This window comes from Mixophyes fleayi, chromosome 5, assembly GCF_038048845.1.
Source record: "Mixophyes fleayi isolate aMixFle1 chromosome 5, aMixFle1.hap1, whole genome shotgun sequence".
Taxonomy (NCBI): Eukaryota; Metazoa; Chordata; class Amphibia; order Anura; family Limnodynastidae; genus Mixophyes; species Mixophyes fleayi.
Window position 1 is genome coordinate 22,212,332 of NC_134406.1, and position 26,925 is coordinate 22,239,256.

At 39.0% G+C, this 26,925-nt stretch overlaps 2 protein-coding genes and 1 long non-coding RNA gene across 5 annotated transcripts in view; 1 reads left to right on the forward strand and 2 right to left on the reverse strand.

Moving 5' to 3' along the window:
- VPS50 (VPS50 subunit of EARP/GARPII complex) overlaps positions 1 to 487 on the reverse strand; it is a 183,385-nt gene extending 182,898 nt beyond the window's left edge. The window contains exon 1 of one of the 2 annotated variants that reach the window (XM_075211803.1): positions 304 to 484. In XM_075211803.1, coding sequence (XP_075067904.1) covers positions 304 to 336 — 33 coding nt within the window. In that variant the 5' untranslated portion in view covers positions 337 to 484. Of the gene's footprint in view, positions 1 to 303 lie in introns of both variants that reach the window. The other variant, XM_075211804.1, reaches the window with a different exon arrangement.
- Positions 488 to 1,079: 592 nt separating this feature from the next.
- On the forward strand, positions 1,080 to 2,399 carry LOC142158135 (uncharacterized). The gene is made up of 2 exons (XR_012692730.1): positions 1,080 to 1,756; positions 1,802 to 2,399. It is a non-coding gene; the product is annotated as an uncharacterized LOC142158135 (long non-coding RNA).
- Positions 2,400 to 16,761: 14,362 nt separating this feature from the next.
- HEPACAM2 (HEPACAM family member 2) overlaps positions 16,762 to 26,925 on the reverse strand; it is a 64,995-nt gene continuing 54,831 nt past the window's right edge. For both annotated transcript variants that reach the window (XM_075211806.1, XM_075211805.1), the window contains 6 exons: positions 26,597 to 26,722; positions 24,315 to 24,342; positions 24,181 to 24,218; positions 23,938 to 24,011; positions 21,600 to 21,703; positions 16,762 to 17,511 (listed from right to left, as the gene is read on the reverse strand). In XM_075211806.1, coding sequence (XP_075067907.1) covers positions 17,508 to 17,511; positions 21,600 to 21,703; positions 23,938 to 24,011; positions 24,181 to 24,218; positions 24,315 to 24,342; positions 26,597 to 26,722 — 374 coding nt within the window. In that variant the 3' untranslated portion in view covers positions 16,762 to 17,507. The remainder of the gene's footprint in view (positions 17,512 to 21,599; positions 21,704 to 23,937; positions 24,012 to 24,180; positions 24,219 to 24,314; positions 24,343 to 26,596; positions 26,723 to 26,925) is intronic.

Here is a 26,925-nt window from a genome sequence, read left to right on the forward strand (position 1 = left end):
CTAACAGGTCACTCTGGGACTTGTAGTTCTACAGTCTCTCACTAGCACTGCAGACATTACCTAATTCAGGTATAAAGCATCAATGCACAAAACAACAATAAAGGAACAGGTGCAGATCTGCCACCTTCAGCCAGGTCACAGTGTGCTCATATTCTGCTTCTTTCCCACTTATTGTATTACATGGATTACTTCAGGCTTCTCTACTGAAAACGGAAAATAAATGTTAAACGAGCAGCTGATCCCACGTAGTACAATGTAATCAGATGGTCCCTGAGCAGAGTCTGCAGCCGCCCATACACTCACCTGACGGGTCATCAGAGACTTGATCTTCTGCATGTCTCAGGCACAGCCCCTCTAACTCCCGGTCAGTGTCCCCAGCACCCCTCCTGGTCACGGTGTCTGTCAGCGGCCCGGCTCCCGGAGACACCGGTAGTGGCTTCTAAGGTACCTTCTGACGTCACTGTGACACCGCGGTCATGTGACTGCAGCGGTCACATGACACAGTGCGGGCGGCCTGCTGGAGATCTGCCCGTTCATGTGTGCGGTTCAGAGGGGAATAAGGTAAGAGGAAGGGGTGATGTAGAGGGCACGTGAGAGTGTGCTGGGCAGAGGGGGGCACGTGAGAAGGTGCTGGGCAGAGAGGGGACATGTGTGACTAAAGGCGCTGGGCAGAGAGAGGGCATGTGTGACTAAAGGTGCTGGGCAGAGAGGGGACATGTGTGACTAAAGGTGCTGGGCAGAGAGGGGACATGTGTGAGTGTGCTGGGCAGAGAGGGGGCATGTGTGACTAAAGGTGCTGGGCAGAGAGAGGGCATGTGTGACTAAAGGTGCTGGGCAGAGAGGGGACATGTGTGAGTGTGCTGGGCAGAGAGGGGGCATGTGTGACTAAAGGTGCTGGGCAGAGAGAGGGCATGTGTGACTAAAGGTGCTGGGCAGAGAGGGGACATGTGTGACTAAAGGTGCTGGGCAGAGAGGGGGCATGTGGGACTAAAGGTGCTGGGCAGAGTGGGGACATGTGTGACTAAAGGTGCTGGGCAGAGAGGGGACATGTGTGAGTGTGCTGAGCAGAGAGGGGGCATGTGTGACTAAAGGTGCTGGGCAGAGAGAGGGACATGTGTGACTAAAGGTGCTGGGCAGAGAGGGGACATGTGTGACTAAAGGTGCTGGGCAGAGAGGGGGCATGTGGGACTAAAGGTGCTGGGCAGAGAGGGGGCATGTGTGACTAAAGGTGCTGGGCAGAGAGGGGGCATGTGTGACTAAAGGTGCTGGGCAGAGAGGGGGCATGTGTGACTAAAGGTGCTGGGCAGAGAGGGGGCATGTGTGACTAAAGGTGCTGGGCAGAGAGAGGGCATGTGTGACTATAGGTGCTGGGCAGAGAGAGGGCATGTGTGACTGAAGGTGCTGGGCAGAGAGGGGACATGTGTGACTGAAGGAGCTGGGCAGAGAGGGGACATGTGTGACTGAAGGAGCTGGGCAGAGAGGGGACATGTGTGACTGAAGGAGCTGGGCAGAGAGGGGACATGTGTGACTGAAGGAGCTGGGCAGAGAGGGGACATGTGTGACTGAAGGAGCTGGGCAGAGAGGGGACATGTGTGACTGAAGGAGCTGGGCAGAGAGGGGACATGTGTGACTGAAGGAGCTGGGCAGAGAGGGAATGTGTGACTGAAGGAGCTGGGCAGAGAGGGGATGTGTGACTGAAGGAGCTGGGCAGAGAGGGGACATGTGTGACTGAAGGTGCTGGGCAGAGAGGGGACATGTGGACTGAAGGAGCTGGGCAGAGAGGGGACATGTGTGACTGAAGGAGCTGGGCAGCGTTGGGCGATGTTATTCTGTTGATTATTTTCTCTCCCATTTCTGGTTATCTCGGGAGGATCTGCTGGAAACAGACCTCAGGATACCAGTGGAGATATTGCACAGCTTTATGAATGTATGAACTGGTCTTTCTGTTGTTATTGACTGTTTTTATGAGACCGTTTGCATGTGCATACTATTTGAGAAAGGAGAACCCACATATAGTATAATCAGAAGCGCCACTTAATTTTTCCCATTTTTTGTATCTAGATAATAATAGACAGTTTATTAGTTATTTTATTTCTACTCACGATCGTCATGTTATTATCCCACCTGATAATGCCTGATGAATTTAACGCGAAGTGATAGTTATGTTGTCGCTTGTTATGATGAGGACCAGCAAGTGGAATATATTACCTGAAACTGTATTTGTGTGTGTTGTTACATACTACTGACAGATGAACTTTGTACTATACTGTGTATTTTAATATTTTTAAGAAATACATAATGAAATACATAATACATATAATTCCCATGGAATGCACATATATAAAAATACATGTATATCAACATTGTTGCTTTAAAGGGGTTGTCCCTTTTTCATTGAACACACACCTCTTGGTGATACAGCCAATCTGTCACGCCTTCACTCTCGGACTTCCACCATTACCTTGTGCAGTTGCCAGTCCTGTTCGTGCAGGTTTGAATTATCTACTCAGACCATCATCTGTGAGTTTACTATGAGTATAGCCAAACCTGGATAGAGTTACAGTAAGACTTTGTTTTTTTTCTAATATTGATGTCATCTTTGCTAACTCCTTTGTGAGTACTTTGGAATTGAAGAATCGTGGAAATCTCCAGTGCTACCCAGGTGCCAATGTAGAAGTGGTGTCTAACAGATACATCCTCTCCCCCGGATCCACATTAGAACCTCTCTCATCATATAATTTACTATCTGGCACATGGTCTGACTGTCTTCTATCTTTTAATCACCAGAGGGCACATACTACTACTTTTCATTTTTGATTTTTTTTTTTACATTGAACATTACCCGGATTGTAATGGGAATTTGGATGCGCTTGTCTTTTAATCAAGTCATATTGATAAACTTTCTTGGATATTTTTCTTTGGATTTCTTTGTATATCTTTCTTTTGTGACAGTATTGGTTTATTTACATGTTATGTCATTTGTTTAATTTAATTAACCTTTGATTTGTATATTTGTTATCTTGTTAGAACTCAGAAGGGATTAAAAACAATGACCTAAGAAATATTTATTTTGATAGCCAATTTATTAAAAACCAGGATATTTTTACTTGCCTATTACTTACAGAAACAACTGCACCTCCTAATGTGACGTGTGAACCTTCCCCATCTCTCATATATGCATTCAGTCACCCTTACTCACAAACAACAGTGATCACAGCACTCGCCATACAGAAACACAAATACCAACCAGTCCTAAATACATTCAACACAAAAGAATCAATTAAACCACTAATAATTCCTGAAGGTTTTTTTGCAAACTCACAGTAGAGCAGAATTCACTTGTAAGTTTAGAAATGTAACAGATTAAAGTTACTCTTAGCAAACAGTATTGTAGAAAGCATCACAATCGTACATGAAATGCTCCCTCAAACCCACCTCTACTTACTCGGTTCCTCTCCTGGACCCCGGCTTTGTCATCTGCTCCCTCCTCCCACACCGCTTTAGAATATAAGCTTTCATGAGCAGGGACCTCTCTGTCTCTTGTATGTTGGTCTCTTTTACATGGTGTGCTGTATTTGGTACACTGTATTGTGCTTTTATGCCTACTGTAATTTTGCCAATTGTATCCTGTATTTACTTTCATAGTTACAGTATTCTTGTATTTGATTCACACCTATTTGTGCTGATGTATTATCTAGATTTATGTATTATTATTGTACACCATATGGACAAAAGTATTCGGCGCTTGACCATTACACCAACAGGGACTATAATGACATTGTATTTAAATACATATACTTTAATATGGAGTTGGTCCCCCTTTTGTAGTGATAACAGCTTCCACTCTTCTTAGAAGGCTTTCCACAAGATGTTTAATTGTTTCTGTGGGAATTTGTGCCCCTTCATTCTGTAGAGCAATTTATGAGGTCAGGCAGTGATGTTGGACTAGTAGGCCTGGCTCGCAATCTCCGTTCCAGTTCATCTCAGAGGTGTTCGTTGGGGTTGAGGTCAGGGCTCTGTGCAGGCCAGTCAAGTTCGTCCACACTGAACTCATCAAATCATGTATTTGTAGTCCTTGCTTTGTGCACTGGGGCACAGTCATGTTGGAATAAAAAAGGGCTTTCCCTAAACTGTTGCCAGAAATTTGGAAGCATTGCATTGTCCAAAATGACTTGGTATACTGAAGCATTAAGATTGCACTGGAGATAAGGGGCCTAGCCCAAACCATGAAAAACAGCCCCATACCATTTTCCCTCTTCCACCAAACTTCACAGTTGGCATAATGCAGTCAGGCAGTTAACGTTCTCCTGGCATCCGCCATACCTGGACTTGCCCATCTGACTGCCAAACAGAGAAGTGTGATTGGTCACTCCAGAGAACACGTTTACACTGCTCCACAGTCCAGTGTCAGTGTGCTTTACACCACTCCATCCGATGCTTGACATTGGTCTTGGTGATGTGAAGCTTGCATGCAGCTGCTCGGCCATGGAAACTCATTCCATTAAGCTCCCACCACAGTTTTTGTGCTTACATTAATGTCAGTGTAAGTTCAGAACTCTTCAGCTATTGAATCAGCAGAGCGTTGCCGACTTTTTTATGCACCGTGCGCTTTAGCAGTTGTTGACCCCGCTCTGTGACTTTACGTGGTCTACCTCTTCGTGGCCGAGTTGCTGTTGTTCCTAAACACTTCCACTTTCTAATAATATCACTTACAGGTGAACGTGGAATATCCAGCAGGGATGAAATTTCACGAACCGTCTTATTGCAAAGGTGGCATCGATCACAGTACCACGCTTGAAGTCACTGAGCTCTTCAGAACGACCCATTTTGTATCACAAATGGAGACTGGCAACGAGTCTGATTTAAACACCTCAATTCAATGATTAACAGGTGTGGCCAAATACTTTTGTCCATATAGTGAATATATTTGTCTTATATTGATGTACTCTTGCTGTACGGACTCTGTGTCGTCATATAAATAAATGATAATGACGATGATACATGAGGCTCTATAAGATTTTAGTAACACCTATAACAGAATACAATGTGAAAAGGTCCAGTTTCCATTAACTTGTGTGAATCAAAGGAACATCACAACCAAAATATCTTACTTGAATAGCTAGCCTGCAACACTTGCTAATAAGAATAAATGACACAGTGGGTTGTGTAGCAAGGACAGCTAATCATGACACAGCAAACCCTTTTTTGTCATGTCAATCATAGTAATTTATCAACGCTTGTCCCTTACATACAGTGTACACAATATACAGTATATTTATCATATGTTACATGTTGTTTTCATTCCATAATTTGGTATTGGCAGTATCAAAACAAAATCACACCTGTGCTAATTTGGACACTCTCTATGCCTCATTGAATATGTTGTTTGTTGTTTTGGGTGAAACTCAATAATATAATTTGACAGCAACTTTGTCATGTAAATCTCTGCAATCTTCCGCTAACCACCCTAAAAAAATAAAGGTGTTTTTTTTATGTCCCCACCAATACATGGTCTCTCCCCCCTTTTTTTTCTAATTCGATTTTTTTCATTAAATAATTAGACTGGGACATAAACTCCTAGCACTTTTTATACAGAGCTACCGTACTGTTTCTAACATTATTTACTATGTATGTCCTACTTATGTTTTTTACAGTCACTGATGCTTAAAATACTTATTCACCTGTATTGTTACCTTTTGCTGTTATCGATAAAAATACAAAAAATTAAATAAAGAGGAATTTACTATTTATCTTGTCAAAGGTCTATTTTACATTGGAACGTTAACTCTTTTGTCATCTCTCTGATATTCTGACCATAACTCCTATTCAAGGTCACATCTGCTTGAAACATTGTATGTTCACATCATTTGTATATGTTGGTACATTGTGCTAAAATGTCACAGCAGCAATGTTTATAAGTAAAGTGAATGACAAAACTGTTGAGGCTTTTATTTGGCGCATCTTGTACAACAACACATTACATTGTTATTTGGTTTATTTGTAATTACAGAACTGTAGGTTTGTTTTAGTTGTAGTTGGGTGGAAGGGGCTGTAATTTAGAATGTCCCTCTTCATTGAACTCTCCACTCCTGTCCTCCTCTTATTCTTCTGCTCTTCTTATCGGGGATTCATAACAGGTAAAGGAGAGAAAGTGTTTTGTTGGAGAAGACGGGGAGGAGAAAACAATGGATTGGAAAAGATTGAGAGGAAGGAAAACAGAAAAATAGGTTACGATTTACATTTCTCAATCTGAAATTGGGACATTTGTGAGATATGCTTTGCCCCATATCACCTTCTATTGTGAACCCAGCTGTCACTTCCCGTTGATTTATCATATCTGTTTATAGCTACCCTTTTATTCATCTTTATCTTCTCCCGTTTCCCTATGACCAACGGACTTGGGAGGCTCAGTGTTAACTTGTGATTCCCCTCGACAATATTGCCCATTGCTGGCCCATTGGAGCTGTTTGCACCAACCCTCCTTTACCCATGCCACTGTGCGTTATCCTATTTACTCCCTCATACCTGCCAAGTCTTCCTAATTCTCCACTTCTACATGTCCACGTCTTTTAGCCACTGTCAGTTACTATCTCATTGCCAGCTCTGCAGCCATCACGACAGGTCTGTCGCAAAAATATTTTATTCTTAAGGTCCTACCAATAATATAAAACTATGCTAAGGGGCTTAATAGTTCTCAGAAAAGGAGCAAACTATTTTCAACCATGAGAATATCTAAAGGGGACCTAGTAGACTAGGGTCTGTTTCATTAAGAATCTTAACTTGAGAAACTTCTTATTTCAGTCTCCTGGACAAAACCATGTTACAATGGAAGGGGTGCAAATTAGTATTCTGTTTTGCACATAAGTTAAATACTGTCTGTTTTTTCATGTAACACACAAATAATTGATACCTTATTTGTACACTGAAATTTAAAGTTGATATTTGTGTGCTACATGAAAAACCAGTCAGTATTTAACTTATGTGCAAAACAGAATACTAATTTGCACCCCTTCATTGTAACATGGCTTTGTCCAGGAGACTGAAATAAGAAGTTTCTCAAGTTAAGATCCTTAAATGAATCAGGCCCCTAGTATTTCACCAGGAAATACCTTTGCAACAGTGCCTTCATCCCGAGCTACGCTCTAAATCTTATCCTCTAAATTTCCATGCGTATAATTAGTTATAAAGGAAGTGGGGTGATATTATTTGCATGATAAATTACCTTTTGCAGTTTCCAGAATAATCTTTTTTTGTACTCTGCTGCACATTTACACCCCTAAGACCAGCAGAGATTATTCTGTAGACTTCCAGAGATCCAAGGCAATGTTAGACTTTCCTAAACTCCAACTCCTATATGACACCCGGAGGGTTAATGAACCGCTGACAAGGGAGTACACTCTGCACTCTGCCATCCATGACACCTACTCTAGGATTATACAAAACAGGTTGAGAAGAAAATGTTCTATTCGGACGCTCATTGATAATTTAAATAAAATGTTCATGCAATTTTTATTGGTATACATTAAAAAAATTCACACTTTCATTTCAATCACAAACACACTAATTAGTGAAATATTTAAAATCAATGATTATGAAACGACTGAATAATGTTCTATGTACTGTTAAAATAGCAGTTTGACATCGCTAACTACACTTCTGTTTGTTATAATGTACTATATGTTTATAAGCAAATTTTTTTTCCTCCTTTTAATAATTCGTCTCCTATTATCTTTCCACATATAATGATTATCTCCAAATGAATCCATATCATGCCATAACTACATATAGTAAGTACTATTGAGACAATATAATTTGTCTTACATGGACAAATACAATTAATTGGCTGTGATAGTAATAGCTAATTTTCCGTTTGTGAGCAATGAGGAACTTGGCATGTTCACACTCAGCAGCCTATATTTTTCTTATTCACACATCATTTAAATAAATTGCTTACAGGAATAACTTGCTGTTCAGTTTGAGATAAGTTATTTGCATATTTCCTCTCAAAAGTCCTATAAACTACTTTGCGAGTAACTTGCTACCTGAACTGCCCAGGAAAAGTGTGTTCTTCTGAAGTTATCTTATCTGAACTGCCTGGGAGAAATATGTTCTAATGAACACAATCACTAATATTACTGCAGCTGAACTCACGTCCGCTGCTATATTGTTATATATTCTCAATCACTCCCCATTCATTCATTGCAACCAGCCAGTCGCAATTATATGATCTTGCTAAGTTTATCTTTTCCAACGTAGCAAGGTTATTGCTTCCATCTAATTGGAGATCTAAGTTACGTAAAGTGGTTATAGGAGCAAGCAGTTTAGCGTAGCAGAATTCCGACGCGCGTTTCGCTAATTGGCTTTGTCAGTAGATATTTTCTAACCCATCACATGGGATTTCTCGTGTTTTGATCATTCAGACCAAAGCTGCTCAGTATTGTTTAGTTGCGGTCAGGCCTCTTGGCTTGTCGTTCATGTCAGGGATCATATGTGTTGTTTTATTCCCTTTGGATTAAAAGCAAGAAGAAATAAGAGGATCCATTAGGAATTTGGTGAGTAATAAATTGGTGAACGAGGGATTGGGAGAGTTTTTATATAAATAAAGTATTGTGTGTGTGTGTGTGTGTTTTGTTTTTTTTCTACAGTATTTTTCTATGTGACACTTAAAGTCCCCAGTGTACCATGGATGTCAGGGCATGCTGGCATTTGTAGTTCTATAGGCACCAGTATGCTCTGGCAGCCATGGGTTTATTGGCACTTCTAGTTCTACAATCATCAGCATATCCACACAGTTTATGGCTGCTAGGACTTGTGGAACCAGTAGTCAGCTACTATAGCCAGACTAGTCCTGGGGGTAAATTTATCAAGCTGCGGGTTTGAAAAAGTGGAGATGTTGCCTATAGCAACCAATCAGATTCTACCTGTCATTCTGTAGAATGATCTAAATAAATGATAGCTAGAATATGATTGGTTGCTATGGGCAACAACTGCACTTTTTCAAACCTGCAGCTTGCTAAATTTACGCCTTAGTCTTTCTTCGTAGGCTCCTTTCCCATAGAAGTTAATGTGTTCACCACTACACAGTAGCCCCCAGTTCTTGTACAAAGAGCTATACTTGCTGTCCACTATGACTACAACAAGCCGATAACAAATGGGAGAGAAAGGTCAGGTAGGCCAAGTTATGGAATAAAACCAGTAGGGAGAAATTTAAGGTCTGGGCAAATAGTTAAGAACAATGCTAAAAAATAAAGTAACGGTCAGGACCAGTAACCCAATAAGACAATAGCACTAAAGTCTGGAAGCAAAAACCTATAAATGGTTTCTAAGTAAGGCCAGGGGCTAGATTTACTAAGAATCGAGTTTGGTGGCGGTTTTAAATTACCACATATCGCAGGCGGTAAATGCCTATAGTATTTACTATAGGGCGGTTTGAGGATCCGATTTAAAGTGGATGGCCTTGTGTGGCGCATTGAAAAAGCTAAACCGCCACCGATTTGGTTAAAACCGCCATCCAAAAGACCAGACAGGACAGTTTTTGATACCTGTGTCAGAGTGACTTGATAGCCCAAACATGCTGCTTGAGCTATTTTGCAATTCAGAACATAAGAGAAAGCACCATTGACATTTAAATTATTTGGGCAATCATTCTTTATTGATTTAGGGACAAAATGAGTTTAATATTAACTTATGGGGAAAAAAATTGTTTTTGATTATATTAACCGCACAAAATGATTTAATTATTATAATATTCGGGGACTATGTAATGTCAAATTGTGCAACATAAATAACTATATCCACCATTAACAATCCGTTAATATTATTATATATTCACATTGCCCCATAACATAATGCTATAGAGTCCCCTTAAAAAAAAATCCCCCATAAGTTAATATTAAATTAATTTTGCCTCTTAATCAATAAATAGTGATTGCCCAAATAATTTGAATGTCAATGGTGCTTTCAGTTATGTTCTGAATGGCAAATAGCTCAAACAGCGTTCAGTTGGAGTAGTCTCTCCTCTCATAACCACCTCTTTTATTTTGGCTATTCGGATGGCGGTTTTGTGAACCCCAGCTTAGTAAATTCTGTGCTTTGTATGTTCATCATTGTTAAAATCGAGGTGTCAATTTGAAAGGTGATGGTTTTGAGAAATGTAAATTCTGTCCGTTTTAATGGCGGTTGGGGCTTTAGTAAATCCGGCTGTTTTAAAACCGACGGAAAAATCACCGAAAACCGGCAGTTTCACCAAACCGCCTTTTAGTAAAACTAGCCCCAGGCCCTAAATTATATAGGCACTAAAATACAGAACAATCAAGAATCACAAATGCAATAATACCGATAAATTAAGCATAATCAATAATGTGTAATAGGCAAATAACAGAATAAGCATAAAACTTAGTAGAGAATATGCAAGATGCATAATAAAAGGATACACGGGTGGACATGGAGGGAACAGACAAGAAGACAGGAGGCGTTAAAGTGTACCTACACGCAAGCATTTACATGTTCTACCTGACAAGACTCTGCAATATACTCTTTAACTTTATTTTAAATGTAATATATTCAGTACAAGCATATACATGTACAATAACTTATATTGAGTTTAGCAGTTGAACTGCTTTAAATGACACATTCATCTTATATTTAAAAGAAAAAAAAATTCTTCAGGTTTGAGAAGCAATTTGCTCTCCCTGGAAACCACAATTGCCGTCCACACACGTCAATGATAATATTGCAAGTCTTTGTTTCAAGCAGTATTCCGCTGTGACCTTGTCAATTATTCATTCTTGTCCTCAGGCTTGGCACTTGTTTATTGGAACAGAGAAAAGAAGGCAAGACACAGAAAGTAATATACCCAACTATCTTTATGTAACAAAATCAAATAGCAGAAAAAAGAGATTACGCACATATTCATACATTTATATATCTTCACTGACCATATATATATAATTTGAACTATTAAAGTGAGCAAGTCATCTACACACAGGGACATTCATGAGAATTCAGCCTAAATTAGGAAACATTACAGTTGGTGTGTCCATGGGCAATCATGGACACCCAACTGTTGCTTACCCATAATGCTCAGGCAAGAAGACAGGAGGCGTTAAAGTGGCAAAATAGTATAGTATAGTATACTAAAAAGTATAGAAAGAAAATCAGGGAGAATGTGTTGAAATAAGTAATAATTAAGAAAGTAATGTCTGACACAAGCTATGTTTGAGCAGACACCTGTTGATGTCACATAATGAGAGAAGCAAATATAAAACGTGATGAAATCACAGAATAGTGGCCAATGTGCTAACTACTGTGGAACCTAAGTTATGTCTCCATGGTTACTTAGTACGATGTAGTATTTATTACATCAGGTAACTAGATATAAAACTTAAATGAGATATAGCAAGCTGTAATGCTGCTGGCCTACACCATCAGGTCCAATGGACTGGCTGTAGAAAATAGTCTGAGGTAAATTGTGGGGAGTAAATATACAACATACTTGCCAACTCTCCCGGAATGCCCGAGAGACTCCCGAATTCAGCATAGGTCTCCCAGATTCCTGGAAGAGCTGACAATTCTCCCGCATCTGCCCACTTCCTAGTGAAGTGGGCAGATTTGAAGCATGATGTGATTCTCCGGGCAACTATGATATATAATACACACAATAGTTACAGTTAGGGCTGGAACACTGCATTGCTGGACACCATAGTTAAACTTAGGTAGGGCCCTGGCGATGCCGCTGTACCTTCCCTGCCCAGCCCCCGCTCTGTTCTGTGCACGTGCTTAGAGGAGGACTCAATTCTGCTCTTTGGATGGGAGTGCTGTGCGGGCCTGGAGGGCGTGCGGGGGCTTGTGGAGGTTTGTCTTCTGACCCATGTTAGGGCTACTTCCATTCTTTATTTGTTTTTTGGGAGGTTTTCTTAATAGTATTGATCATTTAGTTATGTGTACTTATTTGATCAACATTTACAACGCACTTATGAAGGTAATGCTGCCATGTTTTGTACCGAAGTTCAGAGCTTATCCCTCCATGGACACCAGGCTCAGGGAGCTGCGAGCTGAAATCCAGCGAGAGATTGCTGTATTAACGGTAATACTTTTTCCGCGTTCGATCCCGCGGACAATTGAATACCCCCTTTAGAGCTAGATTTACTAAACTGCGTGTTTGAAAAAGTGGAAATGTTGCCTATAGCAACCAATCAGATTCTAGCTGTCATTTTGTAGAATGCACTAAACAAATGAAAGCTAGGATCTGATTGGTTGTTATAGGCAACATCTCCATTTTCCAAACCCGCAGTTTAGTAAATCTAGCCCTTAATCTCTTTGACAACACTTTCCCTTTAATAAAATGTTCTGTGCTCTCTGCAGTGCACAGGGGTGTTGCTAAAACTCGGAGACAGGAACCCAACACATGACTCCTAAGCACAGTACCCTGCGTCATTTTAATGTGCCTTTTAAATTTACAGCAACTTAACTCCTACACTTAAATTCTAACTATCAAAGTAGATAAACTGTAACAACATTCTTCAAAGCAAAACAAAAAAAAGAAAACATTGCCCGTCGCTTCTAATTTTGTCTGATTGTCCAGCAGAGGGCAGCAGTTTTACATCTAAGTAAGGCAGGAAGTCCTGGATTATTAAGGTTTATCTACAGCTGAGTGATCCCCTCATCAGTATAATGTACAGAAACGTCTTCATTTTTTAGCATCAGTGTAACTTTATTCTGTGTGGGTGGGAATAATAGAAATGAAAGCTGGGTTGCAAGACTAGGCTCTAGGTCTTAGAGAAACAAACATCTCTGGCATTGCAGGAAAGCAGTGTGGTTTAGCTATGCCCCTTCCCCGCTAACTCCCACATAGTCACCCCTGCTTGTGTCTAGGAGGGTAGAGCGGAACGATCTCATAGTGTTACGTTAAATAATTGGAGCCGTAGGTCCCAAAATTTCTACTTTTTTTGTGAAATGATTAATTCAGATCCTATTTTTAATTTGAATCAAAACATCTCGCCAATGTGGTTTTAATCAGGAGTTCCACAATTTTTCTCTCTCGTTTTTTTGACATTATAGAGAATTTTGTGCTGATCGGTCGTCGGGATTCCTGAATAAATCCATTTGGCTCTATGAGATAGACAAACAACAAGTGAAAAATGTCAAAGGGGGCAAATACTTTTTATAGCCACTGTCTACATACATTACCTTTTGGAATTTGGATTTGTTGAACGTGGCCCTGTTCTAACAACTGAGTGGCACATTATTGATTGCACAAAGCACCTTATACGTATAAACCAAGAATATCCTCAAGACGAGCTTTATTTTAAGCTTCTTACTACCAAATTTTGTGCATCTCCAATAGGTAATTCCTCCCTCCTTGCACCATTCTGTACCAATGAAACTCTGCTGCTTTCTCTGTCTTTCTGTAACATCTCTAGATGTACCCATCGCCTATGAGGAAGCTATTGGGATGATCCAATATTCAGCCTATCAGTCCAGTAGTAAATAGTGATATCTCTGAGGCACGAGGCATTTCATGCCAATCATTTTTAGTGAACTGATAGGATGTAATCTCCTTTATTATGAGTTGATGATATCCAGAATGAATGCATCACATTGTAATAAAAAGTATTCAGACATATTTTATTATGCTAAAAGGACAACAATTAATAATACAAGATATTGCAAACACAAGTAACAAAGTTCTCACTGATTTGGTAAATAATAAAATTGATTAAGAAAAGGGAAGTTGCAGCCAGGTATTAATCGTTGTCACACACAGAATTGGCAAGTGCTGACTTTATTGTTTTTGGTAGTTCTGCTATTTTTACTATACCTTATTGTATAACCACACGGGAAGTCATTTGAAGGCCAAGGGATTAATTTATCAAACATTCTAAAAAGAAAACATGGAGGTGTTGCCCATAGAATTCTAGTTCTCTTTTATCTTGTGGATTCTAGAAAAAATATATCTAGAATGTGGAGGTGTTGCTATGGGCAACACCATCACTTTTAATTTATAGAAGGTTTAGTAAATCTATCCCTAATATTAAATAACAGAGGAGGCACATATCACAGTCTTAACTTGGTTGACGTACCCTGGCAAATTACTCCTGCAGTTGTACAGAGTGACAATAGCTATTGGTTTAATGGGCAGATGGTCATTGGAGATCATTTTGGTGATTTTCCAGCCATAAATTAAATCTAAAAATCCAATGGAATTATGAATGACTACTTTGTCCAGTTACTTTCAGTAGGTCCGACTATTGAACACCTCTGTTAGAGTCTCTATTCTTACATGTTAATATATTTACATTGACCCCTGCCATGTGGGCTTACCATTGGACCACACATTACATTAAAGGGATTGTATAAACCTCTAGCTATAAATGGCAATCACTGATTTTTGACAATGAGCGGCCAGGGGAGGTTTGGAGGAGAGGAGAGCTCAGTGCCGTAAAAGGGCAGTTTTGACCCACCAATCAGATGCCTCCCTCTCTGGCATTTAAGTCTCTCTGGCATTGAACTCTATTTCAAATATCTCCTCCAAAACCTGTGATTGGTGTGTACAACCCCATTCATGTGGTCTGCTAGGGCTGAAAGGGCCATTATCCCTGACTGAAAGTTCTTGTAAATTGTTTCCTTGTGGTAGAAACTTAGGGATAATTAACTAAGCTGCAGGTTTGAAAAAGTGGAGATGTTGCCTATAGCAACCAATCAAATTCTAACTGTCATTTATTTAGTACATTCTACAAAGTGACAGCTAGAATCTGATTGGTTGCTATAGGCAACATCTCCACTTTTTAAAACCCGCAGCTTAGTAAATATACCCCTTTGAATTTGACAGCAGAAAAGAACCTACAAGCCCATCAGAGCCTACAGGTTCATCTAACCATCTATCTAATATTGTAAAATATAATGTTTTATTCTCTATAAACATTGATTATCTGAAATATTTATGACATGTCTCTGGCAATATGAATTAATTACCTCATTTGCAACAAAAGAATACTATGAACACATTAGGTCAACACACATTTAATAACAAGTAAAAAAAAAAAAGTCTATGTATGTACATACAGTATATATGACTGTGTATGTTTATTTCACTGTATTACAAAATATCTACATAAAAATATCAACTTTGTTTTTTATTACTTTTACATTTTATTTATTTTTTATATATTAAGATAACAGAAGAAGTCTGTTCTCCTTTGTAATATGTGAGAGCTCCTATGTTGACATTTTCATTTCCTCATTATTTTCTTCTTCAGCTTTAAGGGCAACATTAGAAGTTATTGTATATGTTCAAAAAGAAAATTAAATTAAGAAATGTTCCACCTTCAGATCACATTAATTTATTAACTTGTACATGTCAACCTGCAACTGTCATTAACTATACTGATTAATCTTAATAACATTATTCTGTGCTTTTCAGTGATGTCTTTATATTAGCAATATCTATATTAGATTGTTTACTTTTGCTGGACTGAGATATCCTGTCTATCTAGAGCTGTGCTATATTCCAATAACCGAAATAAACAACTCTACCTGATAATGCAACAACTTAGCTGAAAAGCACAGAAGGAGGCCTGAAAGATAAACCAATGCATTTAGTAAAGGTTACAGGAGGACTTCTATAAGCCAATAAATTAAAGTTGTCCTACAGTGCACACCTCCTTTAAAATATTGTAAAGAATCTTAAATAAATGTAATAAGCTGCGTCATTTATTGACTCCTTTGCTGCTGTGGCAGGAAGGGTATTAGTGCAGTTGCCTCTTGCTCTGCGATTACAGGATACAGCTAGAATTGAGCAACATTTTCAAAGTTGTTCAGTAAAAAATTCACCTTATTCCGCAAATGGCCCCCAAAAATTGCACATTTTCCTGCAGGAATTTGGCTTTACCTGTTCCCAGTTTCTACCCAATCAAAGAACCTGCCCATTGCTGTCTCAGCTTTATCTATAAACTATACATTCTGAGAAATGTGAACTATACAATCAAAGTGCGGAATGGCATTCAGTAGGCTTGAGAAGCAAAGGCGAATCTTGAAGCTTGTATCCCGTTCCACAGCAAAACTCCATTCGTGCAAATTTTCACCACAATTTCACAAATCTCTAGATGCAGCCGACATGTCAGCGATAAGGAATGTATGAGAATTATGGGCGTATAAATCTGAACCTGAAATATTTACAGACACAGCCCAACACTTTTGGCGGATTTCATCACTTGGTGTCAGCAGATGGGACAGTCAACTTTTTAACACAAATTCAACCTAACTGTAAATAATATAATGAGTAAACAATTGAAACACAGTCACTATGTAGAATGGTTCGGCTGCCAACACACGATGATCTAGCTAGCCATCCTGTGGGCTGAACCAATGAGGATGCAGCCTGATGTCACCAGGAACTACTGACATAATTGAGGCATTAACGTTTACATGTATACACCCATGAAGTGCCTCAGTGATGTCACTGGTTCCTAGTGAGTTGATGGACGACCATTTCATGAACGATGGTGTAGGCCACAAGATGGCTGCCTCCACAATGGCAACTGATACACTTTAATTCTACAGCAATATAAAGTAGCTATAATTAGTATAATGCCATTTTATTTTTAAAAATCTGTACAGGTAAATTATGGCATTACAAATATGAGTATATCAATGAATTAGGGCAGGCCTGTCCAACCTGCGGCCCTCCAGATGTTGTGAAACTACAAGTCCCAGCATGCCCTTCCAGCTATCAACAGGTTGTCTACTGGCAAAGCATGCTGGGACTTGTAGTTTCACAACACCTGGAGGGCCACAGGTTGGACAGGCCTGAATTAGGGCATGGAAGAGGAATCTCTGCTCCCTACACTTTACAATCTGATGCACATCTCCCAACATTCTGACTGGAAAATAGGGATATATTAGCCCACATGTGCACCACCTGTGGGTCAAGACACTGATTGGGGGTCCCAGAATCTATCTTTGGATCCCCTAATATTCAGACGCAATACATTGTATTGCAAGATAAATTGTACATTGACATTTGGTTCCCAGCTAAAAAACAAAATAGAGCATCACTGTTTAGGTTACGGTCTGATCCACCAAACCATAAACCATGCCAGATCAGTATATGCCATGGTCATTTCTAGTGAGGTCACAACTCTTCACCGTTAGGCCACACATCTTGGTCAACAGAAATCGGGACTGTTGGCAGTAGGTTTTCTGGTTAGCCGATTGGGACCACATGAGATGTTTACCCCAAGTCTGATCTCTACATTTCCTATGGTCCCAGTCAGCACGTCCACAGACCCTGTATAAATCCTACGTGTCCCTTATGGAAGGGATGAGTTGGTCAGCCTAGTCGGAAGGCATGCTAATGAAAATGGAAAGTCATACATAGTCATTATCATCTACTACATCTATGTGTGTGTCAATTACTGGCAGAAAAGTGAGGTATTTAACTGGAATAGTCATTTCACTTTACAATGACTCAAAGTATAACATTCCGGGGGAATCCAACGTACTCGCCTTTACCTGGAAAAGAAATATATACATAAACATTCATTTGTATTTATGTACATCTTGTATTGAACACCCCCCACCATAAACACAAACACAAGCCTGACTTACAATGCAGTGTGATATAACAATATTTTATATTTAGATATTGGGCTGCCATATGTCCCCGTTTTTCCAGGACTGTCCCCCCTTTTTTTCCACACCAAAACTTAAATGAACAATGCTTATTTTTCTCATACTATAATTTCCTGATTAAACCAAATAACAGAAGAAGGAATGATGGGATCCTACCGAAAATAATCACTCCCTGTGTAAAGGTTTTGACATCTATTCCTATTAATGGTGCATGAGGAGAGGGGATTCTGGGAAATAACCATTATTGCTGGTGTCAAGCAACAAGACTGCCCTGAGAAACCAGTACATATGGCATACTGGGGTCTATTTATTAAAGGATGAAAAGCCCCATTTATGGCGGAAATGGTGGTAAAATCTCGTCGTTTCCCGCAATATTTAACAAGGATGATGGCAGTACTTATTGTTACTTATTGCCTGGAAGGGGGTAAGAGAAGAAAGTCAATGAAAAAACGCTTTATTATTTAGATAAAGCTTATTTTCAATTGTGAATATTTTTTAAATATTATTATTTGCTAAAAATATTTTAAATCTATTTAGAATAAATCTGTTCAGTTCCACTGCGTATGTGCATACCCTACAGACTGGCCCAGCGACCTAGTGAGGTAACCCTTACAGCTCCAGATCACCATACTCGGCTGTTAAGGCAAGATTGTAATACTAAATTTTGCCGATAGATAGATATGTGATAGATAGAAAGATGATAGATAGAGAGATATATATATGAGATAGATATGAGATAGATAGATAGATATGTGATAGATAGAAAGATATATATATGAGATAGAGAGATAGATATGAGATAGAGAGATAGATATGAGATAGATAGATATTAGATAGATAGATAGATAGATAGGCAGATAGATATGAGATAAATAGAAAGATGATAGATAGATATGAGATAGATAGATAGATATGTGATAGATAGATATGAGATAGATAGATAGATATGAGATAGAGAGATAGATAGATAGATATGAGATAAATAGAAAGATGATAGATAGATATGAGATAAATAGAAAGATGATAGATAGATATTAGATAGATAGGCAGATAGATATGAGATAAATAGAAAGATGATAGATAGATATGAGATAGATAGATAGATATGTGATAGATAGAAAGATGATAGATATATATGAGATAGATAGATATTAGATAGATAGACAGACAGATAGATATGAGATAAATAGAAAGATGATAGATAGATATGAGATAGAGAGATAGATAGATAGATATGAGATAAATAGAAAGATGATAGATAGATATGAGATAGATAGATATTAGATAGATAGATAGATAGACAGATAGATATGAGATAAATAGAAAGATGATAGATAGATATGAGATAGAGAGATAGATAGATAGATATGAGATAAATAGAAAGATGATAGATAGATATGAGATAAATAGAAAGATGATAGATAGAGATATATATATATGAGATAGAGAGATAGATATGAGATAGATAGATAGATATGTGATAGATAGAAAGATGATAGATATATATGAGATAGATAGATATTAGATAGATAGACAGACAGATAGATATGAGATAAATAGAAAGATGATAGATAGATAGATATGAGATAGAGAGATAGATAGATATGAGATAAATAGAAAGATGATAGATAGATATGAGATAGATAGATATGAGATAAATAGAAAGATGATAGATAGATATGAGATAGATAGATAGATATGTGATAGATAGAAAGATGATAGATATATATGAGATAGATAGATATTAGATAGATAGACAGACAGATAGATATGAGATAAATAGAAAGATGATAGATAGATATGAGATAGAGAGATAGATAGATATGAGATAAATAGAAAGATGATAGATAGATATGAGATAGATAGATATGAGATAAATAGAAAGATGATAGATAGATATTATATAGATAGATATGAGATCAATAGAAAGATGATAGATATTAGATAGATAGATATTAGATAGATAGATATGAGATAGATAGATAGATATGAGATAGAGAGATAAATAGATATATATGAGATAAATAGAAAGATGATAGATAGATATGAGATACATAGATATGAGATAAATAGAAAGATGATAGATAGATATTATATAGATAGATAGATATGAGATAAATAGAAAGATGATAGATATGAGATAGATAGATAGATATTAGATAGATAGATATGAGATAGATATGAGATCGATAGATAGATAGATATGAGATCGAGATGAGAGCTAGAGATAGATTCCAGCGGTGAGTAAATTTGAAGTTATTGGCTGATTGAATATTCCAGATGTGAGTTTAATATCACACAATGCAAAAATGTAACTATTTGTAATTTCAGAGAAGTGAGTTTAACCTGAGCACAAGACCACATGTTTCTCTACATATGGGGAGTCAGAGTTAATTGGGCATATAGCTGGTTATATTTCACCTGTCCTGTATATTTTTATCAGTTATAAGGAAAGGTTATTTTATAGCACTAATTAAGTTATCAAATATGTTCTTGGTACAGAACTCCTTTGAATACACATTACAAGATATATGATCTGTTATTTTATTGCTGATGACAAAAGATCAGGTTATTTACTCAGCATCGCTGAGCATTAAAATATTTATTCAGCTACTACAAACAGTCTGGGATGATTGTAACAATGCTATTTGCTGTTTCTGAATAAATATTGCATCTCACAGCCAAAAAAAAGTGCTAGAAAACATAGGGAGATGGTAAAGCGCATGGCTTGATCTAACTAGACGTAGTTAAAGTGAAACCGTCACCTAGCCACAGCAGGAGCCATTTTGTGGGCTGAACCAATATTCCTGATGTCACTAGATTTTGGTGAGGCTGATTTCTCATTTGTTCACTCTGAACCAATAAAAAGAGGGGGCGTGTCCACGATGGTGGGTCCATGATGTCAATAGGCTCCGCCCCCTCCGTTTCGTTTACACAGCCGGCCAGGATCAGGGAGAATTGTTGGTAGTCTCCCGGACATTCCGGGAGAGTAGGCAACTATGATTTAGACAGTAAGCTCCGAAGGGGCAGGGACTGATGTAAATGAGAAATATTCTTTCTGTATACAGCGCTGTATAATTACTGGTGCTCTATAAATAAACCATAATATTAATCATAAAAATAATAATAATAATTTGCCCACAAATTTGCTCCACTGTGAGTAGGCAGCTTTAAGAGAAAATTTTTTACATTTGACATGTGGCTGTGGGTTCCTGTTGTGGCCAGTTTATAATCTGGCCACGAATTATGTTATTTATTACTCAACAATAAACTTTGAGCCCTGTAGCTATGTACCTCGTTCATCACCCAATTCCCATCCCAGTACAACAAGACAGTGGCACATGGCATTGGTGCATATGAATGAGTATCATACACTGATGCTAAAATGTATGAATGTCACTGAAATGAAGGTGGCCCCAAGCCAGTAGTGTAGGAATAGGGGTAACGTCAAAAAAAACTGCCACTGGGCTCCTCAAAACCATGGAAGCATCAGCGTGGCCTCTTTAGTAGATATCGGAGGCTTTGTGATTACTCAACAAAACAGCAATCGTGTGAGAATTAGGAACTGGGAACTCTCCTAAATCTACTAAATCGCCTGGACTGGTGCCACCATAGTCATATGGGATCAAGAAGTGGAAGTGAAACTGAAGATAAACGAAAACACACTGAAGCAAAGGAGATGATAGATTAGGATGGTGGAGGGACGGGAAGGAGACATTGGGACGGGTAGACAAGAAAGCAAGAGAGACAAAAATGGATAGATTTTGGACACCCTCCAAAGACAGTCCGTACAGTGTATGTAATGTGTAATGTGTGTTGTGTTATTGGGGCTTTATTTCGTATTTAGAATTAGGGTCCATTTTTCGACATCACTTCTGTGAAACACCCAAAGTGTAGACAGCCCTATGTCTTTTCTCCACCCACCTCCGCCCCCTCTCTTTTCCCATAAAAGACTTGTGTGTACTTACGATGGTGGATCATTTTGTGCTTGCTCTGGGACAAACCGTATAACTTCATAGACTGTGCCGTTTAATTCCTGGACCTGCAGAGCATTGGGAGAAGCTCCCGTCGCCTGCGCAGTGGATGAAGAAAGGAAACGTGTTATCATTGTAACATACTCTATACTGAGCTAGATTTACTATAACAATCAGATTGGCACATAGTGGCTTCTGGGATCGCAGACCAGACTACGATTCTACTTAAAGTAATCAATCGATAATTGTGCCGAAAGTTTATTAATCTTTAGGCATCTCCCTATTTCACTGAGGGGGCTTTACCTTTCCCATTCATACTGCAAACCTAACCTTGGTAAAAGATAAAGTACACTTGGGCTAAGAGACTGCTGTGTACTCAGATACACTTGTGGAAAGGCTGTTGCTGGAATAGTTATAGTTATAGTTCCTGCACTGAGTTAGGGTCTTGCTAATTAAAATATAATTTGGAAAGGAGCCCAAAGTTGGAATTACAGAATCCTGTGTTTTTCAGTCACAATCTGGTACAAAAAATGTATGTAGAATCCGCTTGCTGTGGGCGGTGGCCAATGGTTTATTGTAGTCTAAGTCCCCCACTGTGAGCAACTAGATATTTTATTTTATTAGTCTGATGAAAGATAAAGTGACAGTTTGATTTGCTACTGTGAGCTACCTGACCATGGTAGTAATTATTCATTTTCTTTTACACGTACAAGTTCATGTCAAAGGAAAGGGAGTTTCCTGTATTAGAGATCAATGTTCTATCTCACTATTAGTCTTGTTAGTTCTTTATCATTAAGTGAAATGAAAAAACCATACATTTTATTTAGATGTGGCTCGCTTGTCTGTGCTTATATATATCTCATGGTGTGATCATAGATTCAGAGAGAATTTGAACCATATGGTGTAAAGTTTCTCTAGCCAGAAAAATAAAAACAAGTTACAAAATATTATGTAATATATATTTCCATATGCTTAGCTTGTATTAGCAGCTATGTATCTCATCATAAATAGATTTCCTGTGTGTCCTACTTTGCTCCTTGGTATTTCCTCTACTCCCGTAGTCAATGCTCTTCTCATACACTAACTGCAGTAGGAAGTGCCTGGTGAGGACACCCAGACCTCAGCCGTCTGCATTTGGTAAGGAGTGCGGTGACCAGACCCAGTTCTACATTATTTGCCCAGTTTTTGCAGCCCCATTTTCTCCCTGTCATAACTCTCCATGTTCCCAACAACCTCCGCATATGATCTATATAAAATAGCTAAACTGAAATAATTCCGTTGTATTTCACTTTATTATTATTATTACCCTTTAGTTATATAGCGCCACTAATTCCGCAGCGCTGTACAGAGAATGCACTGACATCAGTCCCTGCCCCAATAGAGCTTACAGTCTAAATTCCCTAACACACACAGACAGACACACTAGGGACAATTCGATAGCAACCAATTAACCTACTAGTATGTTTTTGGAGTGTGGGAGGAAACCGGAGCACCCGGAGGAAACCCACGCAAACACGGGGAGATCATATAAACTCCTCACAGATAAGGCCATGGTCGGGAATTGAACTCATGACCCCAGTGCTGTAAGGAAGAAGTGCTAACCACTGAACCACTGTGCTGTATTCAATCCCATGTCATGCTTACTTTGTATTATATGTAAACAATGAATTATCATTATATAAGAAAAAAAATGTCCCACCACATCCCTGCTATCCTATTTGCCCTTATAGAAATCTAGTAAATGACTGAAGATGGTTGGAGAGGCAGCTGAATTCAGATTACATACAAGTGACTCACTCGAACATAAACTATGCTTTTAAACTAAAAATACATAAGGTGCCCCACTAGGGACTTGTATACAACTATCCACTGGTAATTCTATTTGTAGCAGCTAATACATAAAAACACATATTAAAAAAGACCGGTTACAGACTTTTTTCCACCATTGTGTTATAGAATGTTAAACGCTAAATGTCAGAATGCGGAACGACTTATCCCTTATGTGTGAACAGACACCACCAGTACTATATTATATTGGTAAAAGTGCAATGCATGCAAAGCGCATGGAAAACATATTACAATTTCAGCACTAAGTTGTGTCTATACCGCATGCTAGTTTTCATGTGAGTTACCCATTTTTCCAGTACATATATGGGAACAAGCAGTTTGCTGGCTAGGTGCTCACTTTCATTATGGAAAAAATACTTGTTTTCCTATAGCTGTTTTAGCTTTTTGGCACCCAAAAGAAAGTCTAGGTGGATTTTATGGTCTGAGCAAACTTCTAGTACCATTGTCAAATTATAAGAAATCTACTCATAGGGATTACCCGTACCCGGTGTAGAGAAGAAGAATCAGGCAAGGCAACAAACTCATATATTCCAAAATCATTAATAGCGTCTTCATGTCCTGGAAGAAACAAAAAGGATAATTTTGTAGAATGTACTAAATACATGATAACTAGAATCTGATTGGTTGCTATAGGCAACATTTTCACTTTTTCAAACCCGCAGTTTAGTAAATCTAGCCCATAGTTTCTCTTCAGCACAGATAAAACAAGATAGATTTATAGATTTACCTGAAATAATCGGTGCCCTTCTAAACTCCGCTGAAGGCCTATAGTCGTGGGGAAAATAGGATATTGTGCATTGTTAAATTATACATGGATAAGTTAAAATATATTATATATAAATACAAAAAATAAAGTAATACCTTCTGGGTTGAAGCTTCCAGTGAATGGCTGAAACATAAAGAGTAGAGTTAGGAAGGGGGACATTTACTAAAGACAGTTCATATTCACCAGTGTACAATTGGTGGAGTTCACTGTCTTTGATGTTCATGCGCTTATTCAGTGGCTATAAAAATGTAAACATTTTTAGAGGTATTCTGGGGCCAGAAGCTCATACTTGCCTACTTCCAGTAGGCGACGTCCGTGAGAGGGGCGTGAATAGAGGGCGGGAGGGGGCGGGGCACCTTGAATTGCATCATTTTGGCCCCGCTCCCACGAGTAAAATGCCGTTTTTTCGTGGGGGTGGGGCCAAAATGACGCGATTCCCAGTGAATCATGTCATTTTAGCAAGGGAATTTCGGGATGCGGGAGAAATGCCAGCTCTCCCGGGAGTCCGGGAGATTGACCGGAATTTCAGGAGTCTCCCGGACTTTCCGGGAGAGTTGGCAAGTATGCAATAGCTGTAAAGGGCTCCAGACAACCACATTTAAAACTTAGTATTGCAAGTATGAACAAGTATTACCTAGAGAAAAGAAAAGCCAGGATTGGTGTAAGGGGTGTAATTTAAGAATCGGGAAAATACTATATCTACATATTACAAAGTATAAGGCTTGTAGAAATATTTTCTGCCGCGAAAGGCTTGTTGTGCGTTCTAATGGAAATGTAAACTCAAAATTGGTCCAGAAGAAGTATTAAATAATTCTGAAAGTTTCAGTGAGTGATGAGGGGGCAAAAAAAGATATGTGAACCACATAACCAACACCCCTGATCATTGTAGCAAAGTCCCAGTTTCTGATGGGAAAAAGATTTGTGACCTAACAGATTACATGACAGAGGGGTAGCACATTGTTCACAAATTTGTTTAAGGTGTTTGTGGATGGTTTCAGAGTTTGGTGCTATCAAATGCATCTTTCGCCAGAAGAGTTAACAGGCCCACAAGCTGTGTGTGTGATATGTGGTTACACTATGAGACAGGTGCACAGAACTTGCTTTACATTATCACAGGAATGCACAAGGGGGACAGGCAGCTTTGGGAAAAGAGAACACACTGTTTCTGCCCTTAGACCTCCCTCTATTAAATTATTATCATCCTTTATTTATATAGTGGCAACCAATTATGCAGCACTGTACAAGCACAGTATATGTATTCATTCATCAATGGAGCTGCAATTCCCCACCACAAACTCCCATATAGACAGGGTCAATTGAATGTTTCCTGATTTCTTCCACAGAATTTCTTGTATAAGCCTCATTAAGGGTCATTAAGGCTGCTGACATGGAGGGGAAGGAGACAGCAGCTTCTTACCTGTGAAAATGCCAACTACTGCTCCTCCGTGTCAGTGATGGAATGAGAGAGTGGCACTGGGTTATGATACCACAGCAACACACTCCCAGTCTGACAGGAGCAGAGGCTGCGGGCCCTGCCGTCCCATCTGCTAAGGTAAGGCTCACATAGTTACCAATCTTTAAAGACTGGCCTCCAGGAGTCTCGGAGTAGAGGTGGGTGTGAGGGGGCGGGGCTCCGCAAATCACATCATTTTGGCACCGCCCCCTGTGATGTAATGATGCAAATGAATCATTTTAACACGGGGGGGGCGTAATGATGAGATTCACAGAGAATCGCATCATGGAGGCTTCAAATCTGCCCACTTCACTAGGAAATGGGCAGATGCGGGAGAATTGCCAGCTACCCGGAATTTGGGAGTCTCCCGGGCATTTCGGGAGAGTTGGCAAGTATGGGTAAGAAGTGGAAGGGGTACCACACTGCTCCAATATACTTCAACATCTGAATCCTGTTTGCTCAGCAGTCTGAATATACGATACGTTATCATGTCTTATTACAATAAAATTGCGTGTGAACTTTCTAATATTGTTATCCACTTTGGCTTGTACTTCACTTGAATTTAGTTAATTATCTTTTACTGTGTATCTTTTCTTAAACAGATTATAGGAGGAGTTACAGTTAGCGCTGCTCACTATATTCTCTTCTTTCTGTACATGACTTTGCCTATATGCATCAGAACTGTGCTCACTTATTGCTCAGGAAAATTAATGCACGTAGCTGGTAAGAACAGAGGTATGTATGTGGGAAAACCAGATGAGCTGGAACACAAGAGAAGGGATTATGTTTACTTATTATTATGCCTGTTGTAGATGATGATGGCTGACATGTATGAGGGCCTAACAGACGAATGGATTGGTTGAGAGCAATAGCTCGGAACTTTGATGTACTGATACTGAAGTAAACACTCATGCAGCCTCTTACCTCTGTGAAGTTGGTATTTTTTCCACACAAAGAGAAGAAAAATGGACAGGATTACAAATAAGGACACTCCTGTTATGGCTGCCAGCGGGGACAAAGAATTTGTATCCTGGGAGAGTTGTTGTGGGTCTGTATTTAAAAAAACAAAACAAAATAAACAAAATATTATTTGTTGACTTTGTTTAAAATTGTATTTGTCTGCTGTTTGTTATGGTGACTTTACTAGTTCCTCATAAATATTGGTCCAGCCCACAAAATGGCTGCTCCCACCGTTGTGTGCGCATACGAGGTGCCATTTGTCAAGCAGTCATTTTGTTTACAAATTTAAGAAT